The sequence below is a fragment of the Aptenodytes forsteri genome, unplaced genomic scaffold, assembly GCF_000699145.1.
Source record: "Aptenodytes forsteri isolate BGI_AS27 unplaced genomic scaffold, ASM69914v1 Scaffold2, whole genome shotgun sequence".
NCBI classification, from domain to species: Eukaryota; Metazoa; Chordata; class Aves; order Sphenisciformes; family Spheniscidae; genus Aptenodytes; species Aptenodytes forsteri.
In genome coordinates this window covers 19,171,178-19,192,308 of record NW_008795695.1, presented here as the reverse complement: position 1 = coordinate 19,192,308, position 21,131 = coordinate 19,171,178, and the positions used below count along the sequence as shown (strand labels likewise).

Sequence of the window (21,131 nt, the reverse complement as noted above, 5' to 3'; positions counted from 1 at the left end):
CCCACCGGGGGCAGGGGGGGAGTGAGCGAGCAGCTGTGTGGTGCTCAGTTGCCGACTGAGGTTAAACCATGACATCCCCCCAGCCTGTTTTTCAGACCACAGAGAGCAAAATATTTTTTCTTAAAATATGGCTACTACTAATAATGCTAAAATGGCTTCTACTATAACAGGAGAAATGCAAGCAGATATTAACTGAATGTTTATACTAATTTCTCAGTTTAGTTAGTGCTCTTGTTAAAAAAAAAAGCTTTCAAATTATTATGTGGCTTTCTTTTAGTGGACATCAATAGCATCTCTTCTCTCATCTGAACAGGACCTTAAGTCAGTGGCAAGTCTGCTTCAGAAAAAATGTTGTTAAAGTGACTCATTCATATGAATATCAACTTCATAAAAAAATTAAACAAAAAGTAGCAATAAATTTCTGTAGCCATCAATGGTTTAAGTAACTGTCATTATGCAAGATGTTCTCCTGAATTTATTGTATATTTAACTGAACTGACTTTTCTGGCCTTGTTCATAGACTTTAATTAAAAACATGTTAAGATCTAATTCAGTTCTAGTTTCAGTTATAAGCTATAAAACTTAATCCAAGATACTGATTAAAACAACTTTGATTTAACTTTTACGTATCTCATCTAATGTGCAATGATTTAAAACTCTTTTACTACTATAAAGAAAGTAATTTTTATTCTGCAATATGTTCTGATCTTACAGATTGCATATTGGATGATTCACAATCTGGTGGCAAGCTGCAAAAATTGCTTTTAGTAAGGAATTGGTATCTAAACCAAACACTGCAAGAGTGTGAAATGTAACCAAGAATGTGATCAAGGATCTAATAAAAACTTTATTGACTAGAGATTTACTTCAAAGGTACAGGATAACATTTCTACTTTGAACCTGCTTCAATAGGATATGTCTGTCATTTTCAGATTCAGTTTATGGCTCAAAATCACTATAGTGATTGTGATGTGGAGACAGTACATAGACATATGAAACACTTCATTTTAAATATTTAAAATATATAACCTATCAACTGAAGTTAGTTGGCAACTGGTTACAGCAGAGGAAAATTGGCAGGAGGCAAAATTTTATTTGAGAGAATTAAATGGCATTCCGAAGACATCGTTCCAAAAAATATGACAGAAGACTCATCATCATTCTTTCCTTTCTCACTCTAATCATGTCATTTTCGAATGTTACGTCTTCTACAATCTCCAACCAAAGCTGGACAATGAATGTTAATGAAGTTTAACAACAAATCTAACAGCACAATTTATATCCTACCTCTTATTAATGGCAGCCCACGTCGCATTAATGTTATCTGTCATCAATTCTACTTTTCTGGTATCATCTGCTGAATAATCACGGAGCAGCTTAAGTGCCATATCATTTGCCACATCTACATTTATTTGCCATTGTCGTATTTCTTTTGAAAATTGCTGAAGTAAAAAGAGAAAGAAAAGGAATAAACCTCAGATCACCATAAAATGATCACACACATTGTATGATTACTAGAGAAGGAGATGAACAACTTATACCATCAATATAAAGAAAAAGGACTTCCTCCGATTTACTGATAACTAAGGTCAGAGTCTTTCTAAATGTTTAAGTTCTTTCAGTCATAAGACCATAGGACAACTTCTAATCTCTGACAGGACCAAGCAACAAAATCCTAAATGCCAGATAAAACATGACAGCTCAAATTGATAAACACTGATTAGAATGTTGATTATTCTTTTTTGAGACACAAATAGATGGATGCGTTGTTATGCATTATGCAAACTATCACTATTTGTGATGTTGAATTACACTGAGATGGAAAATATAGTGAAATAATATGTTCAATCTAATTTTCTTTTTTATACTGTGAAATAATACTGAAATTTGGACAATTAATACCTGTGCTTTCACTTTTTTAAAATGTATTTTAGCAAATTGTTTATGTAATTAGTGCCATCTACTGGAACAGCACTAAATCTGCAATACAGCAAAATACTACTAGTAAACTTATCAATATCTTTATACTGTTAATTTATTCTTCTTAGTATTAAAAAAGCTTTTTAAATCTTGGTCATTCTTTTTTTTCCCTTTCCTCTCCTCTTTCTCCTCTCCTCTTTTTCTTCTCCTCTCCTCTCCACCTGGGCCAGCTGTCTCACTACAAAAGCAAGCCAGGAAATCCGGAACACTCATTCAGCCAGCAACCAGCTCCCATGCATCTTTCCTGTTAGTCTTTTCCTCAGAGCAAATTTCCATATAAATGCACTGAATTTTTATATTTAATCCATAATGTGTAACAACAAAATGAAAGAGCAAAGATAGTCAATGGTCTACTTGTACTTTTGTACTAGGCAAAGACTACAACTAGCCAAGCAAAGGGACAATGCAAGTAGGAAAAAATATATTTGTAAACAGAAACAGTAAGTTGCATGCAAACATTAGAAGCTATTGACAAAAAACAAACAGTAAGGTTTGACTGTCTTTATTGTTGTGCTTTAATACACAAATCAGGAAATGTCTGTGAAGAAAAAATATTTTTTTCCCTCTCATTCTCCCAAAGCAGTATTCCTTTTGAAATCTTGTTTTGACTCAGATATGGAATTCTCCACACAAACCTGAACTTAAATATATAATCGCTGATTAAAGAGTCTAAATACTAACTAAAAATAAATAAATTTTGAATATTTTGTGCACTCTCGTTTTCATCTCAGAAAGTCTGTAAGTTGATTTTGGTTAAGATTGGGACTGAAACGTACTTGATCTTTGAATAGAGTCCAGGTGTAGTTTTTGGGGGTTTTGATTTCCCCCCCAAACTCTGACCTGTTGAAAAGCTGCTTCAACATCTCTAAGTCCTCTCCATAATTTAAAACTGAAAACGTGTATTTCCTCTCTTTCCTGCGTTATCCCTTCATGAGAGGGCAGATCACCCAATTACTGTGCAGCAGACAAACTCAGGTACTAAGACAGCAACCTGATTATCTGTTTTGAACAAGGCATCCTATTTCTACCAATTAAACATCAGGAGGAGGCTACTAACCCCCCTCTCCCGAAAACCATCTGAACATGTTATGGTTAAGCTCACTTAAGCTGAAGATGCCTAAACATTTTCTTAAAGTCATTCCCCTGTGTTAAGTATGGAGATGTAGTCAGGAGAGGTGATAATTTTGTGGAAAACCACTACCATTCCTTTGGAAAGGATATAGGCAGGTGGTTGTTTTGGAAATAGGCTGCCAATTGAGCTCCTTTCCTGCCAGAATTATATACAATAAATATATAAATGTTAATATTTACACAAATATAATAAAATATAAAAAACGACAAATAAATAAATTCTACAGTAATTATCATTTCAGTTTTGCAGATCCTTTATAGCAAGTACCTATTCTACATTTAGGTCTATCCATCTTTACTATACACCCTTTTTCTCTTTGTTTAAAATTATGCATGCATACAGCTACTTTTTTCCAGCCAAAGAATCACAGCAGACTGACTATTCACCGCATTACATAGAAAAGTTACCATAACATTTTGTCTGTATTATAAATTAATGGCCTGTAAACCCTACTTTGAAAATAAGTTCTTTTTTCCCAGTCCCATGTGAATATAAACGACCTTATAAAACCTTCCAAACCCGGTTTTATAATAAAAATACAGAAAGATCCATTACAAGGCTATTTCCAAAAGTGTTGTTCTCACCATTAACTTCAACATTAATCCATTAACTTCCTGACATTACAACACTAGATCATCACTCAGGAAAGAAATGAATATAGAGAGCTTTGCCGACAGAGACAATTTGTATTTTCTACTTTATTGGAAACTGGTATGTAATTTTTCAAGAACTTTGAGGAAAGCATGCCTTGCTTCAGCTTTGCTCTGTGTGCAGACACTGAGAACAAACTGTTGTGGTAAATGTTTTAACTGTCTGTCCTACAGAGGCCCATTAACTCCTATCTTACATGACTATAATGAATATTTAGAATTAAATTTCTGGCATTATTTTTTTTTCTCTTTTCCCTTTTAAATTTTTAGGTCTCATTTATCTTTCAACTACTTAAGAACACGTTCAATTTTTTTTAAAGGAAAATGCTTTATTACCTTAATTTCATTTTGGCATTTTTTAAAGCTTTCTCTTTGTTTTGTCTGTGTCATCACTGGAATTTGCTGAGTTTATTAAAAGGCTTAAAGAATTAAGGCCGTACACTTATCATGTTACTTAGGTATAAATTTATTTTTAATTTTTAATTAGAAGAAACTAGTTGATGTTATTAGGAAGAAAGTCTGTATAATTAAGGATCCTAGATTAAAAACAAGTAAGGAAATTAGATGTGCTCTTTCTTCTATCCCAGGATTGCCCAGTGGAACAAAATAAATGACACACAGAAGTTCAAATAGCAATATGTTTGTCTGTGTCATCACTGGAATTTGCTGAGTTTATTAAAAGGCTTAAAGAATTAAGGCCGTACACTTATCATGTTACTTAGGTATAAATTTATTTTTAATTTTTAATTAGAAGACACTAGTTGATGTTATTAGGAAGAAAGTCTGTATAATTAAGGATCCTAGATTAAAAACAAGTAAGGAAATTAGAGCTGGGCTTTCTTCTATCCCAGGATTGCCCAGTGGAACAAAATAAATGACACACAGAAGTTCAAATATAGCAATATGTATGTACAGCATCATCCAATTCTGAGCATGTAAATTCCCATACTGAGCAAATCTGGAAAATCAGGCTGTCTTTCTGTCCTTTTTGTGTATATCTATAGCATGTTTTATTTATATACTTAAAGAATTGTATTTTTTTAATCACGGAATTCTATTTCAGTGTCTGCATCATAGTCAATAATATTAACTTAATTGTTAATTGTTTTACTAAAATCAAAGAAGTACGCTGTCAGCCCTGGAATAACAAAAATCCACAAAATGCTGAGACTCTACTTCATCCTATATTGGCACACAGGGAGTGGCAATAGAGTACCTAGTAAGTTACCTCCCTGCAAGAAGAAGGCAAAGGCAAGCAAGATAGCCTTAGTCTTATCCACAAATCCACAGCATAAAGTTCACCCCCCAGGCTATGCCGGTGGAAGGTTGCTTGGCCTCTTGAGCCCCAACAGAGCAGGGGATATAATAATAAGCTGCTGTTTAATTTCCTATTTAGATGAATAAGAAATACGTGGTCAATGAAGGAAAGGAAGGAAACCTTGTCTCCATCCTTCCTCCCCTTCACTTTGGCCACTGCAGCTAAACTAGTACAGAGGGAGAAGAGATGCCTCACTAGCTCTTACCAAAACAAGGAGCCAAGGAGTGAACTGGCAATCCTAGCACGTTTGTTTTCTTTTTAACGTAAGCTCGGTATCATATTAAGAAGATACTAGTTTTACACTAGCTTATGTTCAGATGACTTGGGGACGGAAAGGAGCTGAAGTGTGACTGTGTACTATTTATACACCTATAACCTTCAGCCTGCTGAGTTAACCATCTGCAGTCATCACTTAATAAACAATAACAAACAGGGCTTTAATGGATAAAGACTGTCATTGGCCAGAATGCCATATTCTGATTCTCTGTACCTAACCCCGGTACTTAGAATTTAGTTGTTGAATATCAAACTAAAAAAATAGAATGAAAAAATGCTTTAATCCTCAGCAAATTAGCTCTGAATTAACTTCGGATTTAAAGGAATGATATGTTTAATTATCAGCTATATGATACTTGGTTACTTTTCTTTTAAATGTCAGAAACAAATGTGTCAAATTCTATTGAAAACATCATTGCCTAAATACAAGCCAGTTACAGATTTTTGTTTTATGCTGGCATTGTAAAAAAATAAATAATCAAAAGACTGGTATTGCTGAGCTTACCATTTACTCGTGTGTAAGGATGCACTAATGCTAAAAACATTAGCACAAGCACTGATTAAAAGTTCACTTAGAGCAGAGGGGAACTTTCGCATTGACTCAGCTGTCTTTAGGCAGACCTATAATGTTTAACAAAGAAATCAGAAGAACACTCGGTGACTACTTTCTCACACCAAGCTGTGTTGAGATACAAAGCTGACAAAATGAATATGTCTGAAGAATTTATTTAAGGCTCACACTGACCTCTCTCTCTCCCTCAACACAAATGAATAGAAATGACAGCTTTATTTTCATCACTGTATCAGCAAGCCAAAAGACAGCATACTTACTTACTCTACATATTCAGGGGACAATATCAAAATATATGTGTTTGGCACAGAAGCCTGGAAAGCATTTATTTTGACGACTTGATGGATTGCTAGGTCCTTCAGTTTAGATAATACTATACAGAAGAAATATAAAGCTGTTAAACTCAAAAAAGATTTCCATTTTCCTTAGAACTCATGACCCCTTATCTCAAGCATGAACACAACAGCTGATGCTGTCACATCTGAGCAGCTTTCATGAGGGATTTGACACAATAGGAATTACTGGCAGACAAAGATAATTCTGCTAGGAAGGCTGGCACAAAAGAAAGAGAAAAAAAAAAGAAGGAAAAAGGAAAAGAACCCCCCCACACACATTCTCGTTTTCCTTAGAACTCATGACCCCTTATCTCAAGCATGAACACAACAGCTGATGCTGTCACATCTGAGCAGCTTTCATGAGGGATTTGACACAATAGGAATTACTGGCAGACAAAGATAATTCTGCTAGGAAGGCTGGCACAAAAGAAAGAGAAAAAAAAAAGAAGGAAAAAGGAAAAGAACCCCCACACACACATTCTCTAAGACAGAGGTGAATTTGTTCCAGACTTGTGGGAGAAAGGCTAGGCAAAACCAAACAAATGAAAGTAAACAACCCTGGAACAGTAGAGCTTGTTGATGTTCATATCATCACAAGGGCACAACAAATTAAGATGGACCAGCTGTGACACTGAAATCGTAGTTATAGACTAATGTCTGTAACTTGACGCAACATGTCACATTGAATCCAGACTGGGATGGGAATGGCTGAAGATACTGATAGCCCAAGCGCTTCATCTCTTTTAAAGGAGTGAAAAGAATCTGCAGGTATCCTTTCAAAAACTCTGTTTATACATAGAGAGACATTCTATGAAGAAGTATAGTAGTATACTTTCTCTATAACTTGGGGGATGGAGGAGAAGAAGGGCATATTCTTATTTCTCTCCTTGGAGAATGTTGATCAAAAAACCCCATAATTTTTTCAAAAAGCATACACTCTTAGATGAACCTCATCTAAACCTCATATATTCTTGGAAAAAAGTGGACATAGAATCTATTTCTAAAACTGTATTTTCAATTATTTTCCTAGTTAACTAATTTGTGTTTGAGACATAAGACACTCCAACACAATGACATAAGATTGTGTTTGCACAGAACTGTTTTTTTGTTAATTGAGTCTTTGCAGAGCTGGGACATTGACACTGTTGAAGCCTTTTTTTTTTTTAAACCAAACACTGGGCAGAAGCCAGAACTCTATCTCTGCAGAAAGACAGTGACAAATGGGAGTCCTCTATGCTGAATGACAGTAGTATACGTAGTCTATAACTCTTTTCAATATATTAGTGAGTGATTGCCCTCGTTTACCATAATCCACCCTTCCCAAGCAATGACCCTTATCGTATAACCTTAAATGAGAATACTTAACCACTTCTCAGCCCTAAAACAATGGATTGATGAACGTTTTTATGCTTCTTACATACAAGCAAAAAAAAAACCAACCCCCAAGCAAAAACCCCAACAGATTTTGTATCTACTTCTAAGTGTCGGAAAGGCAATGACTAACTGATGATGGAGATCGCTGAAGACCAATCATACAGTTATACACATACTTTCTCAGGCGGCAAAACCAGTTGATGAGGACCTCACCCCACTATTCTTCACAGCAGTTCACTACCACTCAGCTGTGCAAGTAAGACTGTTCTAAGTCCGCAAACTTTAACCAAACAGCTGAGTTGTAGGAGTTAAAAAAAAAAAAAAAATCTGGTGGGCAGGGGAGGAGAACGTATCAGAAAATATTTGTGTAACTATCCTCCCAAATAACTAAAACGTAACATTCCATTAACATGGAGGCAGGACTCACTTTAAGAGGCTGATCAACTGGTTGGTTTCAATCTTGTTTTTCCCCAACCAGAAAATGAGATATTATTAATCTGAAATAGCTGTTCTCAAAATTTATTCATGAAGACTGTCACCAAAGTACGACTATTTCCATAACAAGAAACTTAAAAACTGATGCAACAGTTAGGGCATATTTGCATTGCTACTTGAGGTATAGCTCAGCTACATAAGTTAACTGAGGTGCACATTTTAGCATCTAGAATGTAACAATATGTGTGCTAAAATCACAGGAGTAGCCATTTCAGGTTTTTTGCAGTTAATAACCCTGCCAAGGTTGAACCCAGTGAGATTATCCTGTGGCAAATCTAAACCGCTTGATTTTCAAAGTATCTCCATATAGCTTATTAGGGGGGGGGGGTTCCCCCCTTTTCTTTTCTTAACTACTTCCAGACAACGTATACAGCTTCATTATCAGTGCAGACAGACATACCAATACTACAGGATTTCCCAGTCTGCAGTACCAGTGCCTCAGCTGAGGCTGTTGTACAGAAGAGATGAGAATACCTACCTTGTGCTGAAAAGGTAGGTATTCCTCCTGCAACATCAGCCAGTTATCTGTTATGACTGATAAGTTAAGACCAATTTCATTCAAGGGTTATGTGACACACATTTTAGACTTTGTAAGTTAATTTCTTTCTAACTTTTTCTGGGAAATAAGGGATAAAGAGGTTGTTCTTAATGTGCACTGTCCAATAGTTAGAGTACATTTTCTTTAACAATCTAATTAACGCAAGTGGAAATATTTTAATTCTCAATAGTGACCTTAAGCTCAGTGTTCTGCTTTTTCAGAGCTTCCACGGTGTAGGAAATTTCTTTCCACGACTCAAGCTTAGCTTTTGCTTGTTCAAGAACCTGCTCAGCTTCTTGTTTAGCTTCTAGCCACTGTGTTGAATCCTTTAACATCTCATGAAGCTGCTGTCTCCGGCTTTGGAGGTGTCCATGCACTTCATCCCACTGGCTCTGTATCTTTTCAACTGGTGAAACACAAAGGAAAAACAAAAGCTGAGTCACTTAAAAGCTTTTTCTTTGGTTTTTTTTTTTAAGGGAGTAAAAACTAATATTTCTAGAACTGACCATATTGGAGAGGTCTTGTACTTTTAAGCTGCAATTGCAACTAAGTTTAGTTTAACAAAGAAGAACAGATAAACTGTTCTGGGTCACACAGTATGACACTATGGTACACAGCGTGTGTTTCGATGCATATGCAGCCAGAAATGACAGGTTCATGCCTCAAAAAGCATTATGAAACAGGATCACATTTGAGAAAAAGCATCACCAATAATCTTTCATTCTTACCAAACCAACACAAGGTTTAATATTTTCTGAAGAACAAGTCCTTTAGGGACTTCAGTAATATTAGTTAAAGATTTATTTCAAGATATAATTAATAGCTATACTTTCTTATTTCATTAATGCAAATATTAGCAGACTGCAAAGGCTGTCTAAAAAACTTTCTCATATGTTCATGTGAATTATAAAATAACGATTAGCTTTATCCACTATTTGAAAGAAATGTGATTCATGGGAACTTAATAATCACTAAAATCACTGATTTTAGCTGTGTGTTGGCTAGCATCCAGCATCAGACTCTTCCATAGTAGCATAAAAACACCAGGAGACTTACTCGTCCAAGCAGTTGAAGTTTGACAAAAAACGTCCCAAAACAAACCAAAAAACCAAAACTCCACAAACAATAAAATCTGTGCACTGCATGAAGAAATAGGCATTTTTTAATATTTTTTTTTAATTCCCTGAGGTTAGTCAGCACAAACTACATTCTCAATATTTTCTTGAAGACTGCCTCACTACATTGAAAATTCACAGGCTTTCTAGGGAGGGGAACAGAGATTCCTAGCGTACTCAGAAAGCAATTGAAATTATCATCGAGTGGTAGTTCCAACACTGCATCGCTCACTGCAGGGTTCATTCCAGAATGGTGCAGGCTAAAGACTAAAGGGATGAGAAATGCTTCAGCAGGGAAAGGAGACTTCTACTTATCAGTGCTCTTCCTTCTTCCAGAAGAAGGGATAAAGATCTTTCCATGGACTCAGCTGAGGTTTAGAGAAAGAGCGACTGTGAGTAAACACACATAGCAGCATGTTCAAGTCAAAGGAAATGCAAAAGGAACTGAAGAAACACAAAGCACGATCAGAGCAAAGCCAAGGATAACCTAAGGCCCAAATACTTAAATTTAATCTGAACCAAACCTAACTCCTCATTTTAGAAAGCTGTACACGAAGGTCACAAAACAACAGTTCATTTCTGTGCCCTATCTGGATGAGGATTTCTGATGTAAGCTTTAGGGTATACTTGAAACAACAAAGAGATTGTGGTCTACAGGAAGCGTGAATAACAGAAGTGTTCTTGAACTGCTCAAGTAAAATCTCTGTGCTACAGCTGTAGCATGTGGTTTGTGCTGGAGATCTAGGGGACAAAGACTGCCCAAACACTTTCCACAGTGTTGCTGACGTATGGGCAATAGCTGCCACCTATTTCTTGCAAATAACTACTCGAGCTCCTTCCCCCTTAGACTCCGCGACATTCAGTGTGTTATCTTTTGATTCCTGGCAACCTGGAGATTTTAGTACACAGCTGACAAAAGTATAGCAGCTTGTTTATGTCAGATGTCCATGAAAAAAACTACAAAAATCCCACCTATTTTTGTTTTATTATAAGTTTCTTTGTTTGTTGGTGTGGGGTTTTTTTTGGGGGGGAGGGGGGCAGGTTGGAATTAAGAGATGAAGGAAAACTCTCTTGCAGAACTGCTTCAAAAGAAAACTGGGTCTACAACTATATTAGTTCTTCATAATAGCTGCTTTTAACAAGAAATGCTGATATTTCTTATCAACAAAAATCAAAAGATTTATAGATGAATCTGTTCCATAATGTCTAATGAGGTTTGTATCTCAGTAAGACGGTCCTTCCCTAGGGACTGTGCTTTTTTCAGCAAGGCTGAATTTTTCATCACATACCACAGTCCTGGGATTCCGTGATGAACAATTCTCCCACCCAAGAGGGGAATGAGGCTGCATAATGAAAGCTGTATTCAGGACATCTCGGGAGCCCATTTACACAAGTGACTATGAATACACAAGCTCCGAATCTATGAAACACCTTTCCTCATGGAAATATTTGGGTTATCTCCCTCAAAAAGGGAAAAGAAAACCTGACATGGACACTTAAAAAGTAACATGCGTAATAGTTTTGCTTTATTACAGGTTGAAATTGAAGAGTTCAGGAAGTTACTAGGTAATCTGAACCAAAAAAAAAGAATAATGCTGTTTTCTTGAACTGGTGAGTGACAAAACCCACTTAACAAAGTACTTCAGCTGAGGATAAACACACTATGACATCTATATAATTAATCTGGCCTTTCTGAGCTAGAATATACCGAACAGTGCAGTACTACATAAGGCAAAATAGGTAGAGATAATTTATTAGAGAGGCTTTTATAATTATGACATTATTTAGTTTAAGGTAACATAAAAATCCCTTCATTACTGCTAAGTTTACATCTTCTAAATTATGTTCTCATTTGAATGCGGACTATTGATTGGTTTTTGAAAAACAAAAACCCCCAAGCCTCTAAAGCTTAAAATATGAGAATTCACTTCCAAAATGTACTGAAAACCACAGTGTCAATCAGTGTCTCATCAGGATGTATTTTGCTCCTGTGGATACTCTTTAGTGGGATGTTTCCCACAGAAGAAAAGGTGAATATTACTTATAGATTTATGCCAAACAAAAAAGTTCAGAAAATCCAATTTGAGTGCATATTGTGTTAGAACTGTGCCCAGCAACCCACAAACCCCTCACCTGCAGCTAATGAGTTACTGGCGCAAATGAGAAAGGTCAGAGAATTGCTATTAAATAATGTTGTTGGACAGTAGAAGACAATTTTTAAAGTATTCTGAACATCATGGGGGTTTTGTGCAAAGGCACTGGAACATATGAAAGGCTTTCTCTGACTGGGTACTAGCACAAATAGGTTTATGAAAATATTTAAGAGTGTTTTATAAGATAGCAATGAGGAATCTCAGTACAAAGTTCTTTCAGGCTAACACTGCCTATAGCCTTGGAAAAGTTATTTCTGCTGTCAGGACTTTATAAAATCCTTAAGGTTACAATGAACATATGGGATTCAGCAGAGGGAAAATGAATTTCTTCCAAAGTCCAATCACTCTTACCTGGAACCAGGAAGACAACCCTAGAAATAAGAAATAAGAAAACCAGAAAAATAGAAGAATCAATGGGATGTGAAGCAATTGTTCCAGAAAAGGATTTGCCCAAGTTTAGGAGAACTAAAGAAAAAATTTGATCACTACTTCCTACCTTGAATTTAAGGCCTTCAATAAGTAATATTCAATAAATTAAAAAAAATTATATAAAACAAAAACAGACAAAAGGCTATTGCAAAGATTACAAAATATCCTGAAACCTAAGCACGAACATTTAATATGGCTAAAAGAGTAAGCTTTGCCAGGAAAAAGTAATGTAATTGTCCTTACTGCACTCTGGATTATAATAGCATATTACTGAGATCAGACTCTGATCTTTATCTTTTATACATCATTGCACCTACATACTGTGATGACTACACATTGAAAATACCTAGATTGACAGAATAAATGTGGCTTCATGTGCACTATTAATATCACTGAAGCACAGGAATTTTAAATAATTAGTAACAATGACAAAAGCTTTTTTCCCCCATAGTTCAGTAGTTTCTGAAGCACCTCAGTTTACATGGTTCATTACAGCTAAGTCCCGTGCCTTCTCCATTTCAAAGCCTAATGTCTTTTTTAGTGTGGCGCTCCCCCTTTATATCCAATTTTCTTCCTCCCCCCCAAATTTGGCAACAGCACAATATCTTTATTGTAAGAATCAGTATTTGAAATTATCTCAAGAGGATTCTTAATTATTCAGTATAGAATTTATTTACCAATCAATCTGCAAAAGCACAATCTGGAAAAAAAGGACAACATTTTCTTTACAGACTTAAGGAAAAGGAAAAGAAATAATTTAAAATCATTTTAGCAATCCATGTGGTCATTAAGTAGTTTTATTTGAATATAAAAACACAAAAATATTTGACAATTAACAAATCTAAACTGGGTATCAGAAAGACAAAATATATACAACAGGTTATTTCCTGAAGTGAAACCCAAACCCCATCCATTTCCTAATCACAGTGCTCCAGGCAGAAGTCCTCATTGTACTTCACTTACACGAGTTTTGCGCTTGCTTACTGGAAAGTGTCCCAGCATGGCTCCAACCGCTCCCAGTTCAGCACGGAACTCTCTCAAACGAATAATTTAGGGGCATGGTGAGATTCTACGAGTATGTAATGTCAAGGTTGTTATTCAATCTCTTTTTTTCATCGCTACTATTCACTAGTTGTTCAATAGTGATTATATCACTAAGATGGACAAAAGAAATTCTGCTGAACCGACCACAGATTTAGTAAGTTATTAGAAGCAATAACAAAGCCGAAAACTGCATTTAAAGCAGTCAAACACAAGATAACTATTTTTCAATCTGGTTATCACTGATTTAGTACATTGAGGAAAGAACAATCTCAGTGAAGGAGACTGCTGGCTTAAGCTTCAGTTTTGTTTATTAACAAAAAATTTTATGCTGCTTTTTTCATACTCTATGTATAATAGAGAAACAACAAACAAAATTAAATCTCTTTTTTCTCTGTTAAAAGCTCATATCATTGATAAGACAAATATAACTCTCTTCACTGAGAGAGTTTACTCTCTGCTGTTTATGATATAAGAGCAGTGGAAACAACAGAAAAGGAGTCTGAGAAGAAGCTGTCAGTCACAGGAGAAATAACGCTCATGTTACTATAAGTTACATTTAGCCTATGCAAAGATGAAAAAAGTAATCATTCCATGCCTGCTTGATAAATCCATTGAATCCAGTACGCACTCAAAAAAAAGTGAACGAGTAAATGAATAGCAACAGAGTTTGCGAGGTAGGAAAACCTCCACTTTCCTTGTCCAACAAATTACCTAAACTGCACTCATTTTGCTCTGTAGGAGAGTGCTTTTCAAAAGCATTACTGTCAATACATTGACATTGTCCTCTAAAAGTAATCTTTTCACTGTAGGTTCATAGATTTGAAGACTAGAGGGACTAATGCAATCTGACCTGCTGCAGAATATAACTGGAGAACAGCAGAATTATGGGCAGTTATAATTCATGTTACCAAAAGAATCTACTGACACACTGATATTCCTTAGCTGAAAAATGAAAATCATTTTATATGCATCTTTGAGTGTTTCAATTTATTTATATTTTGCAACAATGATCATGATGAAAAGACACATTGAGCTTGAAATCTAGCGAATTCTGAAATTACTTATGAATAGTTTCATATTTTTGTCATAATCTCTCTCGAATCTTAAGGGTCCTCGTCATCCCCCACACACACACTTTGTAGCAATATGAAACACCCAATGCATTGAAAGAAAAAAGAGTAACCGAGATCTTCATTCTTAGGGTACTGAAGAGCTTTTAAACACTATGGCTGTACAGAATAGCTGTCGCTGGTAAATAGAATGACAGTATAAAGAAGAAAACATTTTACATCCTCTGCCAATTATAACAACTTCAGTTGTCGATGTTAAGTATAATAGGTTAAGAAATTGGTGGATGAGGTCATTGTACCACATTCAGAAAATCTTGCTACAGAACTGTATGCAGCCCCAGTCTGAACGTGGTTTGCACAGTCACAGGACTGCAAGCACAACACTTCATATGACAGTGCATGTACCAGCCAGCACTACAAGTAGAAGACAGCAAGACACGGTAGTATGCAGAGCTAAACTGAGTACCTGGAGATTGTAATATTAGAAAATGCTGAAAACATAAAAACTGTAGATTTTTGGGAGGGACAGGTTAAAAACAGCCCAAGGCCAACAATGTCATTGGTTGCCCTGGAAGTATACTACCACAGCTTCAATGTTGTCAGTACAAGATTTTTTTCAATGATATGCTATTCTGAAAATTACTCCTACATCTCCCTAGAGTTTAAGTCCTTTACGAAGTTGTTTTCAAAGATAAGTACACATTTTATGCTCCCTTTTTGAATAGTCCATCAGGTTGGATTAATTTCTGTTGGAGTTGCAGCCCCATAATATACTTTTCCTTAAAAGTTCTGGATAGCTAACTGCTATGTATTTCATCTTACTTCATATGCTTTTAACTAATCTATACAGTTATCCATATAAAATTTAGTTTAGTTAAACTTTTGTGGCTGTATAGAACACTAGTTTTTCCAATCCTAAAAATTTTAAGTGTGTTTTACTAAACAGTGAGCAGGTTTTCTGAGAGGCATGATGGAGAAACTAGAAAATATGGATTTAAACAGAAACATACCAAGTTACTGCACCTTTTTTACACTTTTCTCTTTCTTCCATTAAACAGTATAATTTCCGATATAATGGGGATAAACAAATTATGAGGAAAAAGAGATGTTTTTCATAGGGCTACCAGACCATTCTGAAGGTAGAACAATCATGCACTACATGCGAGGCTTTCTGATGCTTTCCAGTTTTAGCTCAGCTTTCTGTAAATCACGAGTGGAATCACAGCTAAAACATCATTTAAGCTTTGTCTTATCTTGTGGTTACCTTGCTTTTCATTATAGTATTGTTCTAAGCCAATAAACCTAAACTAACTTTTTTTTTTCCCCCCTAGCAAAAGGCTTCAGTTAAAGTTCTCCATTTGTCAGTCATTTCTTGCTGAAAGTGCTCTACCTTCTTTTCTGCTGCCTTCCAGAACAGGAGGTGTCTGACCTGAGTCTTATTCTTCAAGGAGGAATCACTTTAATAAAGTCTATCATACAACATCCCTTGACAAAAGGAAGCCGGCTCTGTTCTTATGAACAATCATGAATCTGTGAGAGACCGGTCTAGGGAGAACATTTGGATAGTAGATGCAGAGTCAAACGAGGATAAGTTTAAAACACTTCTTTTTTTAAATGCTGAAGGACTTAAGGAGTTACAGGAACAGTTATAACATCTACCAAGTTGCTACCTGTAGGCTATCGTTATGGAGTGGAGCTGGATAGGACAGAGTACGCAGCAGAGAACAGTTGCAGCCAGCCTAGTCAGGTAGTAATTTCTGCTTCATCTGTCCTTCTTTATCTTTTCTTGTAAAGCAGTATTTCTCTTAACCTTTTTCAGAGGCTTATAAAAGTCATACTTCTTAAACAATGACCTTAGAAAGGTATGGCAACACTTTAAATTTGGAAAAACACTAATATTGTGTCATCTAAGACGTTTTATGCATCCCTTAGATGGTCACTAATGCAATGAGAGGATTTAGCCAATAAAGCCGAATTTAATGGTGGGGTGGCAACTTAGGAGATCTAGCTTAACGTGAAGTCTGTCATTTATGCCAGCAAGATGTCAGATGTGGCTTTTATGCACCATTAATCTATTAAGGTATTTATAGAAAGATTATTCCTTATCATATATGTATCATAACATGTAAATGACAGATTTTTAAAAAAACCTATGGCTTACAAAAAAATTAGGCAAAACAGAAAGTATGTACACAAATTAAGCTGCATATAAAAAAAGTGAATGAATAATACCTGGGAAGAAGGAAGGAACTGTAATCCTCTATACTATTTTGCAATATTCTAGTTTCTAAGAACAGATAAAAGGTATTACAAGGGAAAAAAGGAAGAAGATGACGTCAGGCCTTCAGCTGTCTTTCTGGGGTGATGAAGAGCAATGAAAATGTACCTGAAAGACCCATCAAGGCATGAAAGCTGTGGGAGGAAGAATGTTACCTTCCTTGGCTTCTCAGAGCCTAAGAAAGATAGGCAATAAGGGACATTTCAACAGATGTAAATGTTTTTTTAAAAAACATACACAGTCATAATCTCATTTTGTAGTTTGATAATTCTGGGGCGTAATTAATTTTCTAACTATTGCAACTCTATGATTTAATTTTGTTTTGTTTCACTAGAGTAAGCCTATTTTTCTTTTATCTAAAAATTACTTCCATATGATCACACTAATGAAGGTCACTCCGTTCCTTTGGAAGTGTCCGATCAAACAGAATGAACTGAAAACTGTCAAGTGGTTTCCGCTAAGCATCAAGTGAATAATTCTTCAGCACTGTGAAGCATGCTTTATACCTTGCTATACGGAGTGGGAGTCAGAGACCAGACTAAGCTGGTAGCACATCTCAAGAACTCAGTTTCTTATAACAAGCAAAAAGCAACTTCCATGACTGAGCACTGAGAAGGGCATGCAAGAGCTTATTATTTGGAAAACAGGTCCTTCAGAAAGCATTCACTAGTTTGTCAACTTTTTATAAAAGTATTTATGTATATAACATTTATCACCTCTCAGATGAAGTTTTCATGATCATTTTTTCAGTAAATGAAAAAGGGAGCAGATCATGTATGCATGATGTGGAAGAGCATTTGCCCTGCATTTTAAAATGTTATACAAACTGTAAAATTTTTATGTGAGAAATAAACACTTACCCTAAAGAGAAGTAAAATTCTGCAGGATTTAGTATGAAACAGGTAACAAACCTAAGTGTAGTTTTGCTAGAAACTTACAGAAACAAATAAAAATATGTACATGCATATATGCACAAGTATTGACTAGGGAGCTGGATAGACAGATTAGGGAATAAACTTCTGATACCCCTCTATTGCCGTCAGAGCCTTAAGAAGTAGAGCAGGACATTTATGGAGAAATGGACTGCCACAGTCAGTCCCACTGCTCAGGCAGGATGCAGAGTCAGCAGTGATTCTTCCGTGACCCCAGCAGCAGGATGCGTATGGACAAGCCACCAGAAGTTAATTAACTTATTTTTTTCTGCAGAAACTCACATAGTTGGATGATATAAAAAAATAACTTCTTCGTAACATTGTACTAACTGAAAAATCAGAGGGTTCCCTTGCTGGAATGATTTAATCATCTTTCAAAATGTTTGTTTTATTCAATTTCCTTTGTTGTATGTAGAAAATAGCTACTGCATTATTGAATTTAGCTACTTTCTTAAATATTCATCATATAATTATGAAGATTTACATTAGATTTAGAAATGATATTTAGACTGACGGAAGGTACCCAAAATGAAGCCACAGGATTATGACTAATCTGATTAACTAGATCAGTGAATATGTAAGTAATCCAATCATTTAAGTTTTAAATTTATAGAAAAGTTTTCAAAGAACTTAAGGGGAAAAAATAATTAATTTCTGTCTTTTCTTAGGAATGTAATTATTAATTAGAAGTGACTAGGTATTTTAGTATTTATCTTTGCCCAAACGTCCGTTAATATTTTTTCTAGGATTTTTGTTACTTAAGCTCTTAGAGGGAAAATAATTTATAATTATGAATCTAATTTCTGTTCATGGATTATAGCATTTGTAATAATCAACCTATCCTACAAAATACTTAAGAAAACCTTTTTTCAGAAGAAATATGACTTGTCTATGCCTGTATTTAAACAATGGGACATTAAACAAGTGAAATGGTATTCTACTTTCTCTGAACATAAACAAGAATACTATTAGCATTATTAAAGTACATCAGCTTTCATATACTAACGCTTTCATAGACTTCCATACTTACTGATGCAAAAACATAATGGTAGGTCTGGCATTTTAAGTCCCGAAATGTATGAAATTCATTACCTACTTAATGAAGCATACAGGCAATGAATTTCAGAATTCTTAGTATCACATAACTTTGTGTTGCCATCATACATTCATATTTACATTGTATATTTTTCATGTCATCAGCCTACTAACTCCTACTGAGTTTAGGCTGAGACTTGCTTTTCAAATATATCTGCATTTGTTAATCTGTACACTGATTTGCTTTGGTTTTGATTTAATAAATCCAGCTCTAACTGTATGGGCAAGACTGTGGGAAATCTTAAGAGTACCAAAATACCTAGAAAATTAAAATGGACTTAGGAATTCTGCAAATGTGTGAATATCAGGCTCCCAAGTTACTGAAGCAAAGTTTTGCATACTGTTTATATTTCTATTTTCTTCTTCAAGAATCAAAATAATTTCCTCAGGACAACCTCCACTCCCCACAAAAGCCATAAATCCAAAATTCAAAATTCAAAGACTGCAACTGGCTTTGATTCATTTTACAATGGATAAACAGCAAATCTCTTCCTTCTGTTTTTTGACATTAAATATTATGTAAGCTGTCAGAATAACATCATCCAAAGGCTAAGCTTTTGTTTTCTATAACTCTCAAGGTCCAAATCCTTACCACTGTGATACTTATTAATTAAGCTGCATCAGCAAGGGTAAACTGGCACACTTTGTGCAATGGTCAGTAAGCAACACAGTGGTTCCCATTTGTTGGTCTTGACTCTGAGACCATCTGCTGGGCTACAGTTGCTCTCTATGGTATTCCATGACTGGGAATTATGAGCACAGACTATCATGAATCTTTTGCTGTGCCTCTTCTGACAATGCAAAATCTGCACAGTGATTCGACTGCTGTACCTCCATGGCATGCACTTCTCACTGGAGGTCAGCTGGGAGATGACTCTAGAGCTCCATTCACTCACCTACACAAGTCACAGAAAGCAGAGTGCTGGCAACAATAATGAGCTTAGCTCAGCGGATGAACTAAAAATAGCCACGCCTGCATCAGAAAAAAACAGTGTGCTAAATCAAAACATCATAGCTCTATTTTTGCCTTTGAAAGCGAAGAAAACTTTCAAATGAGCAGGAATTTATTTCAAAGCAAAGAAGTAAAAGTATTTCCTTTTTAAATATTTCTATATTCAACTTTAAGCATAAATTTCGGGCATTTTGTACCTGAACTGAGTTGACTTAATAAATGTTATTTCACAACAGAAATAGAAAACTGTGTAAATTTGCTTTATTTACAAATTACCAATTTCATAATCACAGAATCATTAAATGGTTTGGGTTGGAAGGGACCTTTAAAGATCACCTAGTCCAACCCCCCTGCCATGGGCAGGGACATCTTCCACTAGATCAGGTTGCTCTAAGCCCTGTCCAATCTGACCTTGAACACTTCCAGGGATGGGGCTGACCGCCCTCACAGTAAAGAATTTCTTCCTAATGTCTAGTCTAAATCTACCTTGTTGCAGTTTAAAACCGTTACTCCTTGTCCTACTACAGCCCTTGGTAAAAAGTCTCTCTTTGTCTTTCTTATAAGCCCCCTTTCTATATGAGAGGCTTGCAATGAGGTCTCCCCAGAGCCTTCTCTTCTCCAGGCTGAACAACCCCAACTCTCTTAGCCCTCATGGCCCTCCTCTGGACCCGCTTTAACAGGTCCATGTCTTTCTTGTACTGGGGACCTCAGAGCTTAATGCAGTACTCAATAATGTAGTGAAATATCAGATATACAGCTTCCTCCATGATATTTTTTCAGGGACAGCTGACTAGAAATTCCAGCACAAACAGAAGTTTATAGACTCAAAAGAAAGTAACATTTACACAACAGATTATGTATTGTTTTGGTGACTTGGGTAAAATAGTTACTTCTCTTACAATAATCTTCCTGAGAGGAGAAAAGCATCAGATATCATGAGACTGTAAATTAAAAACTGTATTTCTGGCCAAGACAAAAACAAACTTATTTTTTTAGATTTACAATTACAGTCTTTTACAAAAATTACATTAATATTGAACTAAGTATTTCCAAAGGTGAGTTAATTCCTTGGGGCTTTTTCTTCTACTTCAGATGACATTTCCACGTCTTACACTCCATTCTGTCTTCCCTCTCACATTTGTACCTATATTTTCTACATACTCCAGAAGATGCTATCAGTCTGATACTGGTTAATCCATACTTTTTATGCAGAGAAAGACAATCAAGGTGTGGCCTCACCAGTGCCGAGTAGAGGGGCACAATCACTTCTCTACTCCTGCTGGCCACACTAGTTCTGATACAGGCCACGATGCCATTGGCCTTCTTGGCCACCTGGGCACACTGCCGGCTCATGTTCAGCCGGCTGTCAACCAGCACCCCCAGGTCCTTTTCCA

At 35.8% G+C, this 21,131-nt stretch overlaps 1 protein-coding gene across 3 annotated transcripts in view; it reads right to left on the bottom strand.

Moving 5' to 3' along the window:
- Positions 1-21,131, bottom strand: part of DMD (dystrophin) — a 1,230,427-nt gene that overhangs the window by 297,461 nt on the left and 911,835 nt on the right. For all 3 annotated transcript variants that reach the window (XM_009283051.2, XM_009283049.2, XM_009283050.2), the window contains 2 exons: positions 8,864-9,075; positions 1,288-1,442 (listed from right to left, as the gene is read on the bottom strand). In XM_009283051.2, coding sequence (XP_009281326.1) covers positions 1,288-1,442; positions 8,864-9,075 — 367 coding nt within the window. The remainder of the gene's footprint in view (positions 1-1,287; positions 1,443-8,863; positions 9,076-21,131) is intronic.